The sequence below is a fragment of the Phalaenopsis equestris genome, unplaced genomic scaffold (genome assembly GCF_001263595.1).
Source record: "Phalaenopsis equestris unplaced genomic scaffold, ASM126359v1 Scaffold000840, whole genome shotgun sequence".
Taxonomy (NCBI): Eukaryota; Viridiplantae; Streptophyta; class Magnoliopsida; order Asparagales; family Orchidaceae; genus Phalaenopsis; species Phalaenopsis equestris.
Genome location: NW_018165280.1, coordinates 3,063,594 through 3,088,977, shown reverse-complemented (window position 1 = coordinate 3,088,977; position 25,384 = coordinate 3,063,594). Strand labels below are relative to the sequence as shown.

Genomic DNA, 25,384 nt, shown 5'->3' with positions numbered 1-25,384 from the left:
GGGAGACCTCTTGAACTTCCTCACGACAGAGCCACAAGTCACCTCTTCCTTCTTATTCCTCCGACTTCGGCTAGCCCCAATAGGACACACGCTTTTCTTCTTCTTCCTAGCTTCAACTGTGACTTGTCCAACACCGTAAATCCTCGATAATGTCGCTTCCCTTCAACATAGGTAGGATGTCGAACCAAGTAAGAGACGCACAAACTTCTTTTTCTTTTTCTCCCTTTTTCTCTCAAACTGTTCGACACAACACAATAGCCACAACTTTCTTCTTCCTTCTTCTCTCACACAGTTCGGCACGACAGTTTCCTCTCTCGATCTCTCCCCTTATCTCTCGCTAGCTCTTCCTCGAGTGAAGATATCTGTGAAAGAACATATGTTATGATTCATTGCAATGTTCTAACCATGACACTCATTATAATTATAATAATAATAATTATTATTATTATTTTCTGTTATAACACAATGGGGCCCAACAACCATTGAAATTTATCCTTTAAATAATTCATCTTAAGCATTATTATGCTATCAATCATAGATTAGTCCCAAATCATGTAGCAATGGTGAAGAACCTGCATTTTGCATCTAATAAGATCCACTAATAGATCAATACTCCCCTTCAAATTAGAGTATATATATATAGCTTCAAACTTCTACTCAATGATCGAAGACATGTAATTTAAGCGTTTTAATAAAAGTTTGGCACTCCTTCAAATCTTAAAAGTATGAGTACCAATTTAATAAATGTTACAACATGACTGAAGCAAAAATCTAATTCAACATGTTTAATAAGTTTAACATTGTTGGTGATGTAGAAAACATTACTACAACAATATAATGCTATTGGTGGATAGAGAAAAAAAATTCTTTTGTATGGATTTTTACTCACATAAGTTCACACATAAAATATATGCTCCTCATAAATAAATAATATTCTAAGGTTCACATTTATCTTCTATTGAGCTACTATAATCATCACAGAATAGTTGACATTTAAGTGCTCAATTTTAATGTGTAGCAACATCTAAAAGATTACTTAACATACTTGAGGATTGAAAAACTACTTTTCCAAAGGTCCTTTTTAAATATTTGCATGTGTTGATTTACTACAAAAACAAATCATATATCTAATTCAACAAACAGAATGGGTTTTTGAGTAAAATGTCATCAATATATATTGCTAAGATAACAAACCAATATGAAGTATTTCCAACAAAGATGAAGTGATGCATAGTATTACTTCAAAGCTAACCTTAGCAAGAACTTGACAAATCTTACGAAACCAAACTTAACAATTTTATTTTAGGCAATAAATGACTATATTTACAAACCTCAGTCACCCCCTTAACAAAATAAGATTTCTCTATATACACAATTTCAGCAAGATCACATCCATCTACAAAAGAAACTTGTCTTGATTGATAGAAATAGAATACATAAGATAAATTAAGCTTAACAATAAACGAGGTGTCAATATGGCCAATCTCATAAATTTGATAAAACATTTGGCAATTAAACCCAATAATAGGTGTGTGTGAGGAAAAATGCGTGCTTGCGTGCGGTGACCGATCCGGACCGTAGATCACCTGATCTACGGTCCCGATGTATTTCGGTGGGTCCCACTGAATTTTTTTTTCTTTTTTTTTTAAATGGAAATAATCCTGACCGTAGATCACCGTGATCTACGGTCAGGATCGGGCACCGCATACAGAGATGCATGCGGTGTCCGTACGCAATAATTCCTCGTGTGTGAGAGAGAGAGGGAGGGAGGGAGGGAGGGAGGGACGGAGGAGGTGGGGAGTGAGCAGTTGGCGACAAGTTATTTAAAGGCATGTAGGTGTAACCCCTCAGATACAATGCTAGAGAAAATAAATAAACTTATGTCTTTATTGAATAAGATTGAAAAACAGAAACAAATAAAAACGATTAATATCCCAAACTATATAGCTTAAAAGGATACCTTTCAATACAATTACCTGTGAAATGTGTCGGAAGTTATCTAAAACAACAAAAAAGCAATAAAAGAAAAAAATAAAATAAAAACAGGATTTGAGATCATGAACAATTCATCTGTTGTCATATCAGCAATTTGTTCCAGGGCTTTGATTTGATCTTGGAAAACTGACCATCAGTGAAAAATGCCTGGACATGGTAGCTTGTTATGGGCAAACTTGAGTTTCAACGTAAAGGCAGCTTGAACATGGTATAGAATGGAACTTACCGTTTCCTTTGATGCATTTTTATAGCAAGAAAGCATTCCAAGTATACAACCACAAAAACTTCTCTAGTAAAACTGTTAAAAGTTAGTGGTTGCGATCACTGGCCTCTGCTTTGCATAGGGGAATTAAGTGACAATTCAATTTCCTCAAGCGAACGTCCCTTTGTTTCAACTATGAAACAGGCAGCAAAAATTGCTGAACAGATGGAAACAGCACCAAATACACCATACACAGCTGCTACTCCAAATTTCTCCACTAGTTCAAGGAAATACAGTCCCACCAAGAAGTTAAAGATCTGTAATAAATAAAATAGTTGAAGAGTGAGAATGGGAGGGCTAGAACTCATCGTTATCAGGGAGGATAACTCTGCGAATAGAATATTACCTACTTTCAGCTAACTGCTAAATAAAAGAAAGCTAATTTTACATATGAGATTTCTCTTTCATGACTTTTCAAATTTCTAGTGCATTGAATAGGTGTGATTAATTAAAAGCATTTAGGTGGATGAATGAATATAGAGAATGTTCAAATTGTCCTATCCTAGCGACATTGACTTGAAGCCATCTTAAAGAAAGTACTGGATGTAATAGGTGACAAAACATTTGGTGAATTCAAGAAACCTACAATCTTTGAAGTAAATTATCAATATGAAAATTTCAATTCCACTAAAAAACTTCCGTTCTTTCATGTTTTTTAAGCCCTTAAATCAAAATATTGATTTATGCAGTAAGCTTTCTGCAAACAGTTCTATAATACGTGGGCATCTTCATCCTGCTTTGTCACCGAAATACACAGGAGAGTAACCTTTCAGATTTTTCTGAAAGTTGTTGTGGCAACTTCAGCTTCACTTAGTAAAGTTGCATTGTTTTGTGTGATACAAAAGTTAGCATCATTCTTCAAAAAAGAAAAATCATCATTAGTATTAGATCCCTTAAATAAAAGAGAGCTATTAAGTATCAATGAATCTTTTGTAATAACAATTACTGTTTCTTCAAGAACTCCAAAGATAAGCATATTTGTGCTACAACACACCTAGCATAAATGACATTCCAGAGAAGTTGCTAAAAAGAAAAACAACAACAGCAACAACTAAGACTATCAGATTTATAACGGCAATCTCTAGCCGTTATTATGTATTATTAGTTTTTATTCCCTCATTATGAATTTTCTATTTGTTTTATCCTGTTTTATTTATTTTGTTTATTATGTCTATAATGATTGCGTTTAAATACCCATTGTTCTATCAATAACATTAAGCTATTCTATTTCAAAATTCAACATTGTATTAGAGTCGGGTTCTAACCCCCAGAACCAAGCCACCAAATGCCTCTGCAGCAACCGCCGGCCTCCTTCGACTGTCTCCTACAGCTGCCAACCTCCTCTTACTGTCTCCTACAGCCGCTGGTCTCTCCTGCAGCAACTGATTTCCCCTACACCCACCGGTCTCCTCTACAACAGGTCTTGCACAGCTGTCGGGTTCCTCCCAGCAGGGACAGATTCTTCTGTGGGTCCTCCCTTTTTTCCCGGCATCGGTTCTCTCCTGCAGCAGTCCAGCCTTCCCTGCATTTCTCCAGCATCTTTGCCTTTTTTTCCCTTTTTTTCCCGACATCAGTTCTCTCCTGCAGCAGTCCGGCCTTCCCCGCAATTTTAGCTGGCTTCCCTACAACTCTCCTGCATCCTTCCTGCTGTCTTCTTGTAACTTCCCTGCAGCCTTCTGCAGCTTTCCTACATCCTTCCTGCAGCCTTCTTACATCTTCTCTGCAGTTATCCGCCTGCCGGTGACTTACAAATCAGTCGATATCTCAGAATCCCAGCCACTGACTTGGTCGAAATCATGGCAGACTCCTGCAACAATGAGCCAATTTCCGAAAGTGTTCTGGATTCTACCGGAGGATCGAATCCAACCACCGTTCCCCTACAAACCGGAGGACCAAAAAGCAGCATGAACTTCTTGATCACGACTCATAAACTAAATGACAGTAACTTTCTCCAATGGTCCCAAGCGGTGTCTTTGTTCATTAAAGGACTCGGGAAATTTCGTTATCTCACTGGTACGATCTGTGAACCTCCAAAGACTGATCCGACACATGGAGTTTGAGAAGTGGAGAACTCTATGGTCATGTCGTGGTTGATTAACTCCATGAAATTGTCGATTGGCCGTTCATATATGTTCCTCTCGTTCGCTAGTACCCTCTGGATGGCGGCTCGTGATACCTATTCGGACGGACTAAACTCCAGCCAACTCTATGAGGTACAAAGAAGATCTGAGAGGCACTTCAGCGATCAAAAACAGTGACCCAATACTACAATTACCCGCTTACAGTTTGGATGGAATGTTATCTGTACTATAACTACACTGGGAAATCATTGACAGACTTTTCTCTTTTTTAGAAAATTATAGAAAAATATCACATGTTGTAATTCCTGACAAGCCTCAACAAAGATCTTGATGAAGTCCGGGTTCGTACTCTTGGTCGGAATCCTTCAGCTCGTGCTTCTTTCACTGAAATTTGTTGGGAAGAGAGCAGGAGACTTGTCATGCTCGACACTTCTACTCCTTTAGTCGAATTGTCCACCTTGATCTCAAATAGTGCTCAACCCTCATCCATGCTGTGATTACTGGCATACCCCCAACCACGCTCACGACAAGTGTTGGAAATTTCACAGTAAACAAACAAACAAATCTTCGGCCAAATCCTCTCTTACCAAGGGTCTCACGGCGACTTCCAAGTCTACCACGGCTTAACCGACTCCCATTTCAAAAATACCAGAATCCTCTGAATCCCTGAAAAACCAGATGGAGCAGTTGATCAAACTTCTTGGAGCCAATCAACTGCAGGTCCGTCGACCTCCCACGTCCGACAAGGTACTCTTCCTATGATTCTCACGTTTTATTCCTCCTCTAGTTCATGGATTATTGATTCAAGTGCCACGGATCACATGGCAAGATGCTCGAAAGCTTTCACGACTTACTATCCGTGCTCTGGAAAAGCTACTGTCAAAATTGTCGATGAATCCTATAGTTATAATGATGGTAAATGGTCGGTTGTAGTAACGACCGGTCTAGCTCTGAAGTCTGTTTCACATGTTCCCTGTTGCAATGTTACTTATTATTTGTCAACAAGTTGACAAATGATATTGATTACGTTACTAATTTCTCTTATGATGTTAGTGTTTTTCCGGATCATTGTTCACAGAGAATGATTGGAACTGTTAAAATGATAGCTGCACTCTACTACTTCCAAGTGAAAAGCACGGAGAGTGAGGACACACTACTCAGGAGTTGTAGAGTATCTCGATTCATCAAATATTGCATTGTTGCATTGTCTTTTGGGTTATCCTAGTTTTCAATATTTAAAAAACTAATATCCTTTGATGTTTTCTAAAAAAACTTTCCTAACTTCAATTGTGAAACATGTCGGTTAGTCAAGCATGATTGGACCCATTACCCGCCCCACATTTGCACACCTTCCGCTACTTTCTTCCTCATTCAGAGTGACATATCGGGACCCTCTCGCATTTTCAGGTACCTCAATAAACGGTGGTTTCTGACTTTAATTGATGCCCACATTGGAATGATGTAGGTCTACATTTTAAAAGACAAATCGGAGGTTGTTGTCGCCTTCCAAAACATCTACACATTTGTTTTAACTCAATTCAAAACTCCAATTAAGGTTCTTCAGACCGAAAATAATCGTGAGTCTTTCAACTCTATTTTGAGTAAATTCATGGTGAAATAATCAATTTTTGAGAAATCGGATAACTTTTTTTTTACGACAGACAAAGTACCTCGAAGTTTTCATATCCCAGAATTTGATCGAAAGACACAAGAAATTGATCAAATTCCATAAAGCGTTGTATGTAAATTAAGACGGATTGAGAGATATAAAATTTGAAAGCTATAAGTTTTATTAAATTAATTAACCTAATTCATGCCTATGTAATTATCCCTTAATCCTCAAATCCATTGTTCACAACCGACCCCCACGCATTTTAATCTCGTTGTTCGGTCGCTTAAGGCTGCTAATAAGATTCAAAGTACTTCCCTTCTCTCCCAAATTCTTCTCCTCTACCCCTCCTCTCTCGCGACCACTCCCTGTTCTTTCCACTCGCGGCCAGCAAAGCAGCAAGCCTTGCTACAATGTAAGGGCCACGATCAGAGACAAATCGAGCAGCCCTGGGAAAACCGCAACCTGCAATTTAGGGCTCTGTGGCAATTTTTGTAAGCATAAATCCCTCTTTCACGATATTTGAAGCTTTCTTTTTCTTCCTCACCCTTTGATTTTGACTTTTTGCCATTTTTCATGTATTTTTCCTTTTCTGTAGCCATCAGAGGCGCTGATTGTGTGTCCGAAGTATCAAAATTCTTTTGTGAGCTTCCATAAGATTTCTAGGCGATATCAATGTAGGAGAGGTGTGGTTGGAGTTGATAAAAAGTAAATTTGGCAGCTTTGTAAAGATGGATTTGTGTTGATAAGCCTATTTTGAGGTAAGAATGTTAGAGGTAAGAATGTTACTTTTTGGGTTTAATTACTTTATGAGCCGAAAATGTATAAAATTTTAAGATATTTATAGGTTTCATGTTATTTACCTGAGGCGACAAATTTGAGGCAAGCGTATAGAAGATCGCCATAGGACAGCTCCAGAAATTTCAAATAAAGAATCCTATGGTAATTTCAAAAGAATAATTGCATTTATGAAAATCACTTAAATCTTAAAATTTAATATGATATTTTATAAATTATTGAGCTCAATATAAAAATCACCGCAACTGCCAGCTAACTATTGAATATTAAAGCTTTAGCATGACAACTAAAGTGAGTAATTATATTTTTAAATTTTAGTAATTATCTTTATTTCAAAAGGTATGTTGATTTACATGTATACTTTAGTTCAATTAGATTTATATTGCAGTAAAGTCTTCATATTGTTAGATAGAAAAATTATGTATGACTGGAAAATTATAAAAGATGTGCATGATATGCATGATATTTAGATAGATATTATATGTAAAATATACACTAAGATAGATATGTTGAAAATATAAGCATGATATAAGAGATGCATGGGATAGATATATGAATGATGTAAAAGGTATGAATGATGAATAATTGCACAATAGAAAAATATGCATGTTAGTAAATTGCATAGAAATATTTTAGAATAATGTATGTATGAAGAATGAAATAACTTATATATGAATGCTTGTATATATTTGTTTAGAATAGGATTTCACTCATTAATGGTAAAGACAAGGGACACTAGTAATCCAGCGTTCGTATTGTTTTTCTACCACCATAAACAATTGTGATTATTAGATCACTAACCGTTGCGCCGACAAAATAATATCGGTAAGGGGCAAGTAGACCAGGGTTGATCTCCCTAGATAATTGTGATGTTTACATTGTTAACCGCTGCGTCAACGGAATAATATCGGTCAAAGCAAGTAAGAGGTTTCCCCCTAGGCAATTATGATGTGTAAATCGCTAACTGTTGTGCCGACAAGAACTCACGGGAAAATATCGACCAAGTGTGTGTGAGGTTTTATTGACGGTGATCCTCACATAAATAAAAATATATATAAAGAATATAAAGTAAAAATAAAGTTAAAGATAAATGCATAAAGAAAATTAGTGTATAATCATTTAGAAAAAAAGTTATTGAAACATGTATTAGTATATATCAAATTGCTTATAAAAAAACATAAAAGTTCAACATGTTATAAGATTTCTTATAGACCAACATGCATATTAAAATTTTTCCTTAGATTATTGTAATTTAGAAGTGTGATTACTCCTGAGTTATCTTTAAATAAAACATTAAGTAGCTTTCATATTATTTTTAGTTTTTAAACATTTGAACAAGATAAACGAAGATGAACAAATATATACAATTGGTAAGGGGCAAGTAGACCAGGGTTGATCTCCCCAGATAATTGTGATGTTTACATTGTTAACCGTTGCGTCAACGGAATAATATCGGTCAAAGCAAGTAAAAGGCTTCCCCCTAGGCAATTATGATGTGTAAATCGCTAACTGTTGTGCCGACAAGAACTCACGGGAAAATATCGACCAAGTGTGTGTGAGGTTTTATTGACGGTGATCCTCACATAAATAAAAATATATATAAAGAATATAAAGTAAAAATAAAGTTAAAGATAAATGCATAAAGAAAATTAGTGTATAATCATTTAGAAAAAAAGTTATTGAAACATGTATTAGTATATATCAAATTGCTTATAAAAAAACATAAAAGTTCAACATGTTATAAGATTTCTTATAGACCAACATGCATATTAAAATTTTTCCTTAGATTATTGTAATTTAGAAGTGTGATTACTCCTGAGTTATCTTTAAATAAAACATTAAGTAGCTTTCATATTATTTTTAGTTTTTAAACATTTGAACAAGATAAACGAAGATGAACAAATATATACAATTGGTAAGGGGCAAGTAGACCAGGGTTGATCTCCCCAGATAATTGTGATGTTTACATTGTTAACCGCTGCGTCAACGGAATAATATCGGTCAAAGCAAGTAAGAGGTTTCCCCCTAGGCAATTATGATGTGTAAATCGCTAACTGTTGTGCCGACAAGAACTCACGGGAAAATATCGACCAAGTGTGTGTGAGGTTTTATTGACGGTGATCCTCACATAAATAAAAATATATATAAAGAATATAAAGTAAAAATAAAGTTAAAGATAAATGCATAAAGAAAATTAGTGTATAATCATTTAGAAAAAAAGTTATTGAAACATGTATTAGTATATATCAAATTGCTTATAAAAAAACATAAAAGTTCAACATGTTATAAGATTTCTTATAGACCAACATGCATATTAAAATTTTTCCTTAGATTATTGTAATTTAGAAGTGTAATTACTCCTACGTTATCTTTAAATAACTCATTAAGTAGCTTTCATATTATTTTTAATTTTTAAACATTTGAACAAGATAAACGGAGATGAGCAAATATATACAAGAGGCTAGAACAACCGAAAGATACAAATATCTACTTGTTAATTTTAATAGAATTCTTTAGTAATTTTTTCATATATTATTTTAATATTAAATTGTAGGTGATAAAATTATAATAGAAATTAATTGCTTTCGACCGTCCCACCGTCCCACCGTCCGAACGTCCCACCGTCCGTTCCCGTCTTGGTTAACTCCAAGCCCCGGGTCGAGTCGTGACACTTGATAAGAGCACCCTCTACCATAGCTCATGTACAGAAACTCAACAAAATGGGATAGTTGAGAGGAAAAATTATCACCTCCTAGACATTGCTCGCTCCATTAGTTTCAATCCAATGTCCCGAAACGGTTTTAGAATGACGTTATTCTGACTGCCACCTATTTCATAAATAGAGTTCCCTCTAAAATTCATAAGTTCTGAACCCCCTTAACCGTCTTGATGTCTTGCTTCTCTGCCAATCGGGTCTTCTCTACATTAGATCGCAAGATTTTTTGGTATATGACTTTTGTTCGGAACACTACCCCCACTCAGAGTAATCTTGATTCCAGATCTATATAATATTCCTTTCTTGGGTACTCCACAACTCAAAAAGAATATCAGTATCTTGATCCTGCCACAAACAAAATTTATGTGAGTGCGGATGTCTATTTCTTTGAAAGTGATTCCTATTTTTCTAACTCGGTCTCAAGTAAGGGGGAGCTTGAGTTCTCAAATATTGTCCCTTATCTTACTCCTGTAGATGTTCCCCCCCATTGGTCCTACTACTGATGAGTCATCTGTTCCGTTGAGTGCACCATCTCTTTCTCCCACTGTCTGTGTCTACACTCAGCGCACACGTCCCAATGCTTCAACTTCGGAGCTCGCTACCTCCTTACAGATCTTTACTCCACTCCAGGCAAATATCCTCAGCATAACCCCTCCTCTAAATCAGGAGGGTTCTCTGAGTAAGGTACGCAATCAAACACGCTCCCTCTATTCTATGACAAAATATGTCTCTTTCCACAATCTATCCTCGACCTACTAAGCATTTACTAATGCCCTGACGGATCATTAGATTTCAGCTACTATTGAGGTTGCTCTTGCTAATCCAGCCCGAAAAATAATAATAATTGAGAAGATGAATGCCCTTCAGCGAAACCATACATGAATCGTTTATCTTCCTCAGGGTAAGAAAGTTGTAGGGTGTTGTTGGATTTTCAGCACCAAATTCAACTCTGATGGATCCTTTGAACGCAACAAGGCACAATTGATCGTCAAAGGGTACTAACAAACCTTCAAAGTTTACTATGATGAGACATTTTATTCAATGGCTAAGTTGAACATTATTCGAGTTTTGTTATCCCTTGCGGTGAATCTGCATCAACCTTTATTCCGGCTAGATGCCAAGAATGCATTCTTAAATTGAGAGCATGTCTCCCTCCTAACTTTGACTCTACGGCCTCTAGAAGCAAGTGTGCAGGCTAAAAAAGTTCATCTATGAGCTAAAGCGGTCCCCAAGGGTCTGGTTCGATAAGTTCACAAAGGTGGTCGTGGATCATGGCTTTACTCGGGCTCAATCAGATCACACCATCTTCTTCCAGCATTCCTCTAATGGTCAGGTAGCTATCCTAATTGTTTATGTTGACAATATTACTCTTACAGCTATCGATCTCTCAGCATTGGAGTTCTTGAAAGACATTTTTGCTATGCCCTTTAAAATGAACGACTTGAGATCTCCCTGGTACTTCTTAGGCATGAAAGTGACTCGATCATCTCAGGGCATTTGTCTGTCTCAGCAAAAATATGTTATTGATCTCTTGACAGAAATCAACCTTCTTCAGTGCAAACCTGTTGTTGTTCCTACGAATCACAATGAAAAATTATCTGACATCCCCACTATAGTGCCTGACAACAATACTCTTTATCAGCATCTTGTGGACAAACTCATCTACCTCGCTCATACTTGCCCCGACATATGCCACCACGCAATTGGAATAAGTCAATTCATGCATGATCCCTATGAGCATCATCTCAAAACTATCCACTAGATTCTCCGCTATTTAAAAGGTATACCAGGCTCGGGTTTGTTTTTCTCCTGTCACACCTGTCAATTTATTGTTGTTTATACAGATGATGATTGGATCGGATCGGATCGATTTATAATCGACGTTCCACCTCAAGGTATTGCTCATTCGTATGAGGCAATCTTGTCCTGTGGAAAAGTAAGAAACAGTCCGTTGTTGATTTCAAGTTTTCACCACTACTCCACTACCAGCATCACAAGTATTGCCATCAACTCCTATATATAGAACTTTCGTGAATATCATTTTCCCCTTCTAACTTGTCAGATGCCTTCGGATGGTTGGATGTTTTGTGATGGTCTTCACACTTATGCCAAATTTCTCTTGACATTAGTACTCAGATTCTTAGGCTCTCTGCTTCCACATTTGATGACGGTATTTGGGGAAAGAGAACTCATAGTCAATTTCTCTATCCAACTTCCATTTATTTCATTATGGCACGGGCAATGCTTGCTACAAGCCAACCATTACCCTACATGTTAAACCTTCTCTCTTTTTTTTTTTTGAAAAAGAAATTTTTGTTTGAAAACTCTATTTTCCTATATTTTAGTTAGGAACTTTTTGTTTGTTTGCCTGAATATAAAGTTTTTTTTATCTTTCATGATGAATATATGTATGGTAGGTAACTAGTCTATTATACTACTCAATAAGCGACATGAACGTATCAGACTATCTTTGAATGCAAATTATTGCAAACTTTACTCTAGGTGTTCATAATATGCAAATGGACTATGGATGTGCATGCTGAAGTGGTATCCTTTCTTTGACATTTTATCCCTCCTTGGGTTATCTTCCCTCAACTCTGGGTGAACTACATCAACAAATCCACACTATTAGTTGTTCAATTTCTGGAAAATCATTATATGTGAATAATTCATGAGATTTTTGCCCCTTTGACATGAGAGATGGATTGACACTTCTTGTGGCTGTGACAAAGTGGAAGCTGAAGGCTTGCTCTCATATTACAAATCTAGAAAAATTTTGGACATGATTTTATCAACTGTTTCAAGGGTCATACGGAATTATGGAAATCATTCTCTAGGATTTCTTCTGTGAGGAGTGACTCTTTTGATCATTGCAAGGATACACAACAAGTTTGTGCTGTAAATACTCGTGGTCAAATATATCCTACCAACTTGCTAGGTATTGATCCCTTCTCATTAGTCCCATGGGGGCTTTCATTTAGATATTCCTCTAAATTAATTCCTAGGGTCGTTGATAGCATCCCCCTTACTCCTCTAGTTTTGAATGTTGGGTTTACCAGTTCCTCTAGAGATATGCTGGGTTCCATAATTGTCTGGCTTTTGGGGATCTCGTTGCTACTCATACTATTTTTTCACCATGTCATTCTACCCCTATATTCCCTAATGTCACAATAGATTGTTCTGAAGTGAATATTTATGATGATTCTAGCTCTATTTAGTCTTAAGTCTTCAGATCCTATCAAAAGTTTTGTTGGTTCAGTAAATAAAGAATTTCAAGTAGTGTATACTTGTCAAAGCACTAATTGGGGGAAATCCTTTTTCCATTATATAGATTTATTAAATATCAAGCGAGATGTAATAGCTTATCTAATAATTTTAGCATTCCGGAGATGGCTAGCATCTAAATGTCAGTATCTCCTTCGGGATAGACATCTAAATGTATTCTCTCTCTTTTTTTTTTTAATGTCAATTCTATGTAACTGTGCTTTTATGTATCTTTGTCAAATATTCATTGATAAAAAACTACAAGCAAAGAGACAGAAGAATAAATTGACATAATAAGATTCATAATATATTTCTAAGATTTAAATAAGACAACATAAAGACTTTTGTTCTAAATATACCCAATGTATTGAGAAGCTGAAGCCCATAATTTTTGAACGCATTTGAGCACTGCTTAGTTCTGGAATTACTAGACCTGTGACTGGACCTGCACCAAGCGCGAAGGAGAATATGTACCTACATGTAGATGAGAAAACGTCATTGCAATTTTGCATAACATATCAAACACCATGTCGATGAAAAAACATGCTCTTACAGGTTATAGGGACGAGACATCATGTGTGTGGGAGGATAGGCATAGAAACTATTATATCACATGTAGCCATCCTCTCAATCAAATAAACTTAAGAAATTTACTAACAGGATTAAAGTTTTAAATTTGATGTTTAAACTGGCTATGGATGATAGAGTAAGCAATAAAGTAACTAAAGTTGCAGGTTGTTAAAGCTGAATGCTTACGTAGGCACCAGTATGAGAATAGAAGGGAGAATAGAGTCATGCACACCTCATAGGTGGTCATCAAGTCGGTGCCTAAGTCAGCATAATGCCCCAAGGCATCAAGCAATGAAGAAAACACCTTCGATTGAAGAGAGGAGAGTATTTCAAAATGTTAAAGATGAGTAAAATTTGTATGCTTAAAATTTGGGAAGGAGATGAAAGAAGCGTCAAGAGTTTAAAAAATAAGAGTGCATAATAGGAGAGAGATAGATCAAATACAAGTAAAAGAACTTCAATTTTAAGCATGAAGAGGACGAGCCCAAGGGATAAAAGAAGTGATTGATCAAATATTGATAAAGATAATCTCTTAACCATGCATGCTGCAAATTTAAACCATTTAGTTTTTTAAACATCCATTTTAGAAACTTGTTTAAGGTAATTTATTTAGCAAGAATTTTGAACTAAAGTGAAACTTGAAAATCACCATTTTAAAATAGTCAAATCATGATTGCAAAGAAATCTACTCATGACCAAAATAAGCTTGTTAAAGGATATAGCCATTTCTACTTATTTATTCAATTCACTCGGATGAATACCTCTAATGGTGCCTAGCACCTAAAGCGGGGGCACCATGCCCGGTGCAGGGGCACCCAGACCTACGCGAGCACGTCGTAGAGGGAGTTGCGGGCTCCTCCCATGATGTCCTTCTTCTGGACTGAATCGATCAAGATCCGATATGGCCGATCGACTCTCCTACGAGGGATTGGTGCTTACTTTCCATAGGGGATCCAATTCTAGTTCTCAAGGACTTATACATGTGATTCTTGTTTGGAGGTTTTTAATTTTATGGCATAGAGATCTGTCAAGACAGCTGTCGATGTTTGGTGTTCGAATTCTAGGGTTGTATTAAAAGACGAGAAGGTACTCCGACTATAGCTCGTTCGAGGTAGTGATTTTCCTCCAAGGGTCAAGGAGATACTCCAGCTGTAGCTTGTTGCCGAGGGAGTATTTATCCTCAATCTTTCCTTCCCAGCACCCCTCACTTAGCTATCATGCCTCTTTCCTCACTGCAGTCACCTAGGACAGCTACCATTGCAGTTATCCTCTTTCCAGCCACCTTCCTTCCACAATCTCCGCAGTCTTCCTGAATTAGCTGCCAACCCTCTGTCTTGTTGTTTCCAACAGCTCACAGCATTCCAATTCCCCCATACCTGCTTCCATCACCGTTCTAGCTGTCTACCGTCGCTGTCGCAGCATGTAGCGCCTTCCCTTTGATGTTTTCCTATTGTTCAGCCACCCCAAACAACAAGTTGTTGCTGTTTGGACTGTTGTTCTGCTGTTCTAGCCACCCAAAATCGTTGTCGTCCCTCTTTCACACCCCGAAAACTCCTTTCCTACCTTGCCGCCATCTCTTCAATCCCCCGAACCATCACCACCATCACCCAGGATCTGCCCTAACATGAGTTTGTGTGTATGTTGTACTTCTTATTTCAAGTGTGTTTGATTGTAACTGCATATTTATTTTTCAGTAATAATATTTAATTTTCTATTGTTGTTTGGATTAACTCCAGTATTGTTTGGTATCATAGCTAGTCTAACATAGTCCTATCCTAAGGTTTCTAACATCCATGGATACCCAATCGTATCTCCAGCTAAAACTTTTCTTTCTTATCCTACATCACCTTGCACACCTCCTTCCACCTACTCACACCCAAAACCTAGCCATGCTGCAAAGGAGAGAATCGTCGGAAGCATCATTGATGAAAATGACATGATATCGTTTATGAGATAATCACAAAGAGGCGTCCACGGTATTTCTATGGATCATATGCAGTGGGAAACCCACCAACTACAACATAGGCTTGCCACTTTTGAGAGGAGGCAATCCACATGGTTCATCCATAGCCACACCAATGACTTGTTGGATAGAAAGAATGGAGCAAATTTCTTCCATCATACAGATTTCAAGGATAAAGAATCTCTACCTCGAAGATATGACATGAAATATCTGAGAAGCAAAAATTTTGAAGTAAATGTGGAATTGTCATATTTCGACGACAACATGGATTCAAACAAGTTCGAGTGATTCTGGACCTTAAAATATGAATTTGAGTGTCAAGACATCTCACCGGACGAAATGATGAAATTAGCTGCCAGCAAGCTAAAGAAGATTCCACTATGTTGTTGATAAATTTTGAAGTATCTACGCTTGCATAAGGAAAAAGATAAGATCACTACCTAGTTTTAGATGAAATGGGCGATGCAGCGCTAGTTCCTACCTACTCACTGTAGACCGAATGTTCGAACCTAAGTTTCAAAAGTGAAGAGAACACATCACAGGGCAACCACCACCTCTTACAAACAAGGTTCAACCTCAAGATCTTACAACCAGAGTATACCCAGGGAAAAATCCAAGCCGACCCTGCATGAAGAAAAAATAATTTAGAGTAGAGAATATGTGGAGCAAACCGGTATTCCTAAATTTATCATAGTAGGAAAAATGTTTAAAGTGCCACAAATTTGAGCATGGTGAAACGGAATGCAAAACCATGGAAATGAAATATTTCCCTAAGCAGGGAGCTATTAAAGAAAGGTGAGTACACAAAGGAGAATGATCAAATTCCAAATAATGACAGAAAAAAGCATAGTTCAAGCTGAGGCCATAAGGGAGACCCCAACAAAATTCACAATAGTGGTCCAAGTCGGTCCTAAGCCCAAAGAACTAACACCAAACACCCAACAATCTCGTATAAAAAAATTCAGACTTTTCAGATTTATAGACTCCTTCCTGAATTTCTCCTACTGAGAAAGACCCGACATATAAGAAATGGGGCCCTTTTGTGCCACATTTGGAAGATTATATGGAGTTATTTGGATATTAGATTCAGTTCAACAACATACCCTCCATTAGATGGCCGGACAGGAGGGATGACCACAACTTTAAAAATTATCTTAGGAGCTTGATGAGAAATAAAACTCTTCAATAGGATCCAACCCTATTAGTGAATAAGATGTCTCTCCTAAGAGGTTGCTAGTGAGAGTGGCGCAGCCTCCATAGATTTCATCCCAAAATTGATTTCTACTCACATACTTGTTTATCAGCTACATTTTGTTAAGTATGAGAAGTGAAAGAAGCAGGTTTCAGACTAAAGTGCTCGAGAGTTATATTGCGGGAACCAACATCTATATGTAACTCCACCTCAGGATGTACTAAAAGATGATGCATATTTATTCTATTACGACATGTTGTGAACTGTTAGCGCCCACATGAATGACTTGTCAGAAGATTGACATTCCCGATACTTTCAATGAGCCTGACCTGACTACTATGAAGAGATAGAAGCTTTGAAACATGATATGGAAGCTCCCCCAACACTATGCAGGGGCACCATGCCCAGTGCACCCGCGTGGGCACGCCAATAACGCAATGAAAGGAGATGACGAAAAGACTAGATAGCAAGTTCAGGAGAGGGAAATGTATATAATAATAAGAGAAGTTAATAAACTCAAAAAAACAAAAGTAAAAAGTAAAGATTATCCAACACCAACACGGTTCAGAAGTAGAAGCCCTTGGCAACAGCTATTGGATAATTGATTGGTTGCTACTCAACAATAACAACAACAATAACAAGCCTTAATCTCACTAAGTGGGATCGGCTACATAAATCCTTTTTCTACATTGCACATACCGAGTGTCATATTTTCATTTAATTCTAATAAATTAAAATCATTTTTTATAAAATAAAAAATGAAGCCTTTTTAGGTTTACCTGGACCTTTCTTAACATAACTTGAATCTAAAACACCTGCTTTTCTAACCAGATCATGAGATTGACGACGTTTAATTTGACCAAACAATCTAAAGATGACTCTCTAATCTTGTCTGCCACTGGAGCTAGACCAACCATTTCAGTGATACATTTGTTTCGCATTTTATCTCTAAGTGTCAAGTCATTCATCCACCTAACCATTTTCATCTCAAAAACACTTAGTTTTATGCTTCTATTTTAAAAGCCAACATTCTGTGTCATAAAGCATTGTAGGTCTCACCAACATCATATAAAATTTTCCTTTTAAGTCTAAGCGATACTTATTTATCACACAATAACATCCCCATCCATATCACCATCACTTTGAACAATAGACCCAAGATATCAAAAGTGTTCACACCTTTTAATGATTTGACCACCCATAGTTATAACTCTGCCACAAGAACTACTACTAAAATCACATTTGATGTATTCATTTTTAGCTGCTCAAACAAAGATCTTTAGACTATAATATAGACCTCTATAATTCAAGTTTTTCATTAAATATCTCTCTAGTCTTATCCACAAGTATGATATCATCTGCGAAAAGAATACAGAACTAAAGCAAAAAGATATATGCTTAAAGCCGATCCTTAATGTAATCCAACTGAAATAGGAAAAATAATTGGTCAATCCTCCCTCCGCTCAAACAGAAGTAACGACTCTAGTACACATATCTTTAATGACTAGAATATAAATCATATCAACACCTTTCTTTTCTAGAACTCTCCAAAGAAATTCTTTTAGAACCTTACCGTAAGCTCTTTCTAAATTAATAAAAACTATATACAGATCCTACTTACACTCTTTGTACTTCTCCATCAACATCTCGATTAATGTATAGCTTTCATGGTAGACTTGTCCGACATAAATACAAATTGATTATGAGAAATCTTTGTATCACGTCTTAACCTATGTTCAATTACTCTCTCCCATAATTTTAATGTATCACACATTAACTTAATTCCTTTATAATTTGCACACTCTTGTGCATCCCCCTTATTCCTAAACATGGAACCAAAATACTATTCCTCCACTCTTCAAATATCTTTTCAGTTTTTAAAATAATAAAAGAGTTCAGACAGGCAAGAAACTCTCAAATCCCCTAATTTTTTTCACACTTCAATTGGTATATCACCAGGTCCTACTGATTAGTTCTTCAAAGTCTATTCAACTTTTATTTTACTAATGCGGCAGTAAAAATAAAAAATTTTATCATTATTAATAATATTAAGACCACTAAAATCAATTGTATATTCAAAAGCTTATCATACGATTTGACCTCAAAATTGTGACGTTTTTCTACCGAAATTAAAGCAAATATAATATTTCTTTAATAAATTAAACAACTTAATAAGAATAGAAAGATAAACACCTACGATTCGAGAGATAAGCAATCTCTCCCAATTCTGACAATTCAAGAGGTAGAAAATCTCTCCTAAACCCTAGACCTAGGACTCATAACTCAATCTTATGCATAAACTTAACCCTAGACATAACAAGTCTATTTATAGCCAACAATAATAGTAATAAAAGACTAAACTGCCCTTATGCGTACAAAAAACAAATTTTCCCTTAGGCAAGATGCCAATTTAACAATACTTCCCCAAAAAACACATTATCCTCAAAGTGAGAAAAAACGAGTATTTCTCCTCCTCCCACAACTGTCTCTACTTCTTTATTCTTTGTCTCCACGTCATGCGCTATGAGAACTTGTACATTTCGATACTTGCAGCAGTGTCCTGGGGTAATGTTTTCATCACACCGAAAACATAACCCCTTGGCTTACTTCTCTCAAATCTCTGTCTCTGTAAGACGCTTGAGTGTTGCTCCTAGTTGTGGTCCATGATTCATGTCCCGTGCAGCCTCCCTCTAGACTTCTATCGTTTGAGTTTTTGGTATTGTCGTGGTTGTAGTAGTTCGGTAATGTGTTCTATCTATGTTGCTCCTGATAGCCTTCTTCATTTGATTCTTGTCCTCTACCATCTGAGCTAGCTCCATCGTCTCCCTAAATCCCCGCGACCTCAATAGTCAGAGTAATGCCCGTATGTTGGGCTTTAGGCCCTTCAAGAAATTTCCATCAAATCTTTCTTTAGAAATCCCTCTCAGCAGTCTCGACAATAGCTCAAATCTCTGTATGTATTTCATGACACTTCCCTCCAGAGTAGGCTATATCCAAATGGTCTGTTTGGGGCAGCTTATAAGTGTGGGCGGCGTTTTGCAAACGTCGCGGTACTGTTTGGTTCCTGCGTTCGGAGAAGCGTTTTTTATTTTTTGAAGAGACGGGGGCCGCGGGGTCTACCTCGCGGCCGGCGTCTTAGATTCGCGTTCGACGATTCTTTCCTCTCGTGCCCCTGTCGTCCGTCTCCTCCCTCTCTCTTGCCCGATCGCAGTATTGCCCTTGCTCCTCCCTCGCAAATTTTTGGCTTTTCTACGATCTATGTCGTCTATTTCTGCCACCTCCCTCGGCTCTCTCTTCTCCAGTTCTATCATGGTATCCGCATCCCTCGGCTTCAGCTCTTCCAGGATCTCCGGAAATTCTTTTTTCGCTTCCGCTCTCTCCGTTTCCGTTCTCGCCATTTCCCCTCGCTTCCAGTTTCATCCGCATGCCCCCGCTTCCATTTCCTGGCGCCCCATTCCTCTTTCTCTGGTATTTGCCTCACATTTTCATTTTTATCCGTTAAAGAGTGAATTAAAAATCTGATTTTGTCTTCCTGCAATTCATTTGGTTATAATTTATTAGTAAATTGTTGAAGATCCCATTGTTGTTGTTACTGGAGCTTCTAGAGCAATTGGAAAAGCAGTGGCTTTCGCATTGGGTAAATCTGGGTGTAAGGTAAGTAAATTGTTGAATATTTATGCTGCAGTGGGCCAATGCTCTTCAAGTTAATACTTTTAGTAGTTGGTGGTTTCTGAGAGCTGCGCAGCTCCTCTGTTTTCTTTTGTATAAGAGATATGGGAGTTTATAAAATATTATCACAGTTCTTGGCTTGGGCTGAAGAAGAAAGTTTCTAGCTAGAACAAGTTAATATATCTAGTTGCAGAATCTGTAATGAAGATTGTCGCATAGCTGGTTTGATTCAGTTACGTTCTTCTGAGCTTTAATTAGTTGTTCGTTAAAGTTCAATTCAATGGCCATGACAGGCAATGTGGTTATAGATATTGAAGCCCGAAGCATCAACTTCCTGATAAATGTTGTGGGAGTTCTATAGGAAGCAACTTTCTTTAACATGACAAAATAGCCTTTGCATTGTTCATATGGCATTATCTGTGATGCAAGGTGTTGCATGCTTCAAAATTCTTAATATTGCATATTGAATTTGACTCCTACCTGTATCATATTCATGGAAAATTTTATAAGGTGCAGTTGGTTGTATAAGATGCTGAACATGCGGAATTTAGCTTCCTCCAGATTGGTTTGAGTTGTATAAGGTGCAGTTGGTTGCAGTATTTATTTCTTTTAACTTGGACGAGGCTCTCCTAGTATTTATCTGCTTTGCAGGGAACTATTACAAATTCTTCTACATGCCCCATTTGATTTCTTTTAAACAGGAAACATAATTATGCATTCTATTTGGTTGGATGTAAATGAAGTGGTTTATTTCTTTTTTTGTTGATTGCCACTGAGACGATTTATAGATATGACTGAGAAAATAAATTCATATGCATTATGAGTTGGGCAAGCACTTGGGATGGGTTGTTTTATTATCGGTATTTTGTAGCAGTTTGAACATTTTTCTACCTGATATTATGTTTTCTGTTGCTAGAATTTATTTTTGTAAATAAAAATTTTTAGGTGATATGTATGTGTCGAATGAGTCTGAAGTGGATTAATTGGTTCTAAAATAGCTGAGGGGTAGACATTACAACTTTTGTGTGTTAGTTTTTTCATTTAACTTAAAAAAACTGCAAATAAGCTGTTTACAAAACGCGCAAACCAAACAGTTAAACAACTTATCCAAAACAGGGGCAGATTGGTCATTTATCCAGAATCAGCTGTTTTCCAAATGCACAAACCAAACAGTCAGTCAGCTTATCCGGATCAGCTGGTCATCAGCAGATTATCAGGATAAGCTGCTTATCAGCATAAGTTGGATAAGCTGCAGCTGCCCCAAACAGACCTTAAATGCATAGAATTGCTCGAGTAGGTCTCCTTCCCTAATTTCTCCAAAATATCCCAACAATTCTTGAATTCCTCCCATAAATGGATCGGGTATCTAGCCTCCGTTGAAATCATGTTAGAGCTTTCCCCTCCAAACATAACCCTGCTGTCGTGACTTTATCCTTTTCAACTAGCTCATTCACCGCGAAGTATTGCTCCCCCTGATACACCAACCCATATGCGTCTTTTCCCTCAAAAAGATTGGCATCTTCAACTTCCTAGCTATAACATCTCCAACCTAACTTCCTCTTTCTTCGTTGTTTCCCCCGTATCGAGGGTAAAACTCTCTACTTTGATCGTAGTCATATCCCCTCCCCAACTCTCTACTCCGATCGTAGTCATATCCCCTCCCCACTTCTCTCTTTTTTGCTCTATGCTCCTCCATACCTCTTGCATAATCTCTTATTTATGTTTCGGCTCAACCGCCTCCATCAGAAATCTTTAATCCACCCGTAATCGGAGCCCTGAGAGGTTGCTCGTGATGGTGGATGTTTTGCTCCTCATGGTCCTCACATCCGAATTCATTTCCTTTCAATTTAACCAAAGAATCTCCGGTCAACCCTTGGGTAGGATTTGCAAATTGAACCGCCAGCAGGGTCTTGAATTGCATCGCAATAAACTTTTTTATTATCTCTCAAATTTTTCCCATGGTCTCAAATGGATACTCAATCGATTCGGCTCCTCATAAAAGGAATCCTATCGTCTATGGTGGTGAACCATTCTTCCATCTCAGATTTAAATTGTCTAATTTCTTCCTCTAATTTATTATATAAATTATCTATTTTATTAGCTGTCATTCGTCTTAGAAAATTTTTTATCACCAAAAGACGATAGCACTTGTACGCTATCGGATGAGGAAAACAACTAAAAATTTCGGAATTTCAATATTGGCATTGCAAAAAATGACGGAGTACCACTCTATACGCCATGATCCCGTCATTGCTTACCAACTACGAGAATCACAACTATAGCACAAGAAACATCGCAATCCCACTGTCGGCACCCTGCAAGCTCTGATTTGCACGTCGCAATCCCACCGCAATCACCTAACGCATCTGTATATTTTTCGCATCAAAGGCTTGAGACATAACAATGACAGTGTTCTATGTCGAATATCTTCCCCTAAGAAAGACACTTTTTAATTTTCATCTTTAATTAACTTTACTTAATCAAATCTTTACTTTTTTTCTCTTTATTTGATTAGTTTATACATATATTTTTCATCCTCTTTAGAATTTAATATATTATAAATATCACTAAAATCAAAATTTTTAGCTTCACAAATTATTCTCTTAGACTCCCTAGGGATGGTCTTATATTTTTCCTAATTTGCAAAACTTTTATGTTCAAACCAATTTTTATAAAAAAATATCTTATATTTTATCTTTTCTTGCACATTATTATTCTACCACTAACTTTTTCTATTTAAAAAAACTTTTCTTTTTTATTCTAAGAGTATATATTTTACTAATTTAATAATACTTGTTACTTTATCACACATAAAATTAGCTTCTTCATGAACATTCAAAATTTTGAAATTTTGAAGTTCTTTCAGAACTAATAATCGATGCTGATACTTAAATTTTCACTTGAAATGACCATGCAATCTTTACACTTTCGACGATATCATTTTTTCACAAGAAAATAATTAATTTATATTTTATTAGATCTAATCTTATAAGTAATATGTTCATCTCTTTTCTTAAATAAAATATCAAAAATTATAAGCTAAAGAAAAATCTAATATGATTATACATACTTCATTAATCTCTTTAAAACGTAGCCACCATGATATTTCAAAAATCTTTCACCACTCTACTAACATTTCCATTCAAATCTCCTCTAATAAAAATTCTTTCTTCAAGATGTATCATTTGTATTAATTCTTTTAAGTCACTCCAAAATTTATTTTTTAAACCTATATCTAAACCTACTTGAGGTGCATAAACATTTATAATATTAAAAATCTTAGTATCAACAATAATCTCTAGAGCTACAATTCTATCTTATTTTCTTAAATTTTGTAGCATTATTTTCAAACTCTTATTTATAACTACACCTACATCATTCCATTAATTTATATTAAATCATCCAAAATATAATGTTACATTTGGATGCATATATATAACATGCGGCTTGTGAACCCTAGCTCGAAACAGAAATCTGTTTTCGCTCGCTCGTTTTGATCCTTTCCGTCTTCGTCTTCGGCTCTGGCTGGCGGAGGAGTTCGCGTCGTCGATCCTGCTCTCTTGCTGCATCGTCACGTCGTCGAGCCTGCTGCTTCGTCGCGTCGTCTGCTCTCGTCTATCGTGTCGTCTGCAACTCGCGTATGCGGCGCTTCACATTGCAGGTTCGTCAAGCCCGCCCAACTGCTCCACCACGGTTTCTGCTCGACTGCTCACGTACCAGTTGCGTCATTTGCTGCAGTGCTTGTGTGAAGCACGCTAATGGCCTGAGGCTTTTCCTACACTGCCGTTGTCGCCGGTGATAGTCCCGCCAAACCCTCTTATGCTACAGTGGTTCACAAATGCAGCTCCCCTTTCCACCTCGCAGATAGTCCGGTATTCCTGCAGATGTACCACAATTCTGTTGCAAGAAATGACGATTGCAATCTCATAAAAAAAGTAGAGAAAAAGACGGGCAAACCAGTAATATCCTTCTCTAAAGCTGAAATTTCAAATTGTGTAGGAAAATACAAATTTACACTAGTTGGAAAGTTCCAATTAGGTTGCCCTAAGATGAAGATTATCAGAAAGCTTTTTGAAGATTTCAAACTGGTTGGGGATTAACAGGTGGGTCATTTCGACGAAAAACATGTTATGATACAACTTAGCATAGAAGAAGATTACACGATGATTTTCTCAAAGAAATTAATCACAATCGAAGGAAAACATATGAAATTGCTCAAATAGACCCCTAATTTTGATCCCAGTCAAGAATCCTCAATTGCGCCTATATGGTTCTCATTACTTGAACTCAAGTTTCAATTTTTTGACCTATCTATCTTATATGCAATTGAGACTATTCTTGGAAAACTTTTGCAGGTAAACTTACCTACAGTTCATTTTTGAAGGCCCTCTGTTACAAGGATTTTGATTGAAAGAGATATTACACTACTAGATTTAGAAGAAATCTGACTTAGCTCTGCTCACAATGGTTCTTGACAAAAAATCATTATGTAACAAAAACTTTACTACTGCAAGCATTGCAAGATGTTTGGACACACGCAGGAGAAATGTTTTAGATTGCACCCACAATTGAGAACCAATAGTCAAAAGCAGGAACATACTATCAGTGCACGCGCTTCCAGCAAACTTGATGACAGCCAACCTGAGGAGGGAATCATCACAAGATATGAGTTGGTGTCTGTCCCTGGGATCCCTTCTCCTGACCATACTATAGCGGATAATGTTCGAACCGAAAATTAGGACCGCCCTGCAGCTCTTATTCAGGAAACATCAGGTGCAGAGGTGACAATTCACTTTTCACATACACTGGAACCTAACGTTGTGACAACGACTGCCTTTCATTCTACTGCGGTTCTAATATCTAATCAGACCGAAGATCACATGAGTCAGTATTCAGATGAAGAATTACAGGTTTACACTTCTCGGCGGAAGAAGAAAGATGACACACTCCAACTTGGAAACTTAATGGATGATACTTTGGTTACTCCGGACAATGACACGACTTTTCAAAGTTTGTTATCTGACTCCGCTTCTAAAAATAGAGGAAGAAGTAGGACTAAACTAGTTCGTCTCTAACTACTTCTTTTCTGCATGTTTTAAATTTGTTTTACATTTTTATTCAGTCTATCTATATCTTTCTGTTGGGGTATTACTGTACTTGGTATCGTATGGGTAGGGTGCCTCTATTGGGTCTTCTCATACAATCTTTATGTATTCTTTCTATTTTAATAAAATCAGCCCGTGGACTTTTAAATATATATATATA

General features: G+C 36.9%; 1 protein-coding gene across 5 annotated transcripts in view; it reads right to left on the bottom strand.

The window, feature by feature from the left end:
* Nucleotides 1–1,917: 1,917 nt before the first annotated feature.
* Nucleotides 1,918–25,384, bottom strand: part of LOC110031716 (probable plastidic glucose transporter 1) — a gene marked incomplete at its 5' end in the record, with an annotated part of 71,371 nt that continues 47,904 nt past the window's right edge. For 3 of the 5 annotated variants that reach the window (XM_020735070.1, XM_020735069.1, XM_020735071.1), the window contains 2 exon segments: nucleotides 2,429–2,514; nucleotides 13,085–13,199. In XM_020735070.1, the coding sequence (XP_020590729.1) occupies nucleotides 13,153–13,199 (47 nt within the window). 5 annotated transcript variants of the gene reach the window in all.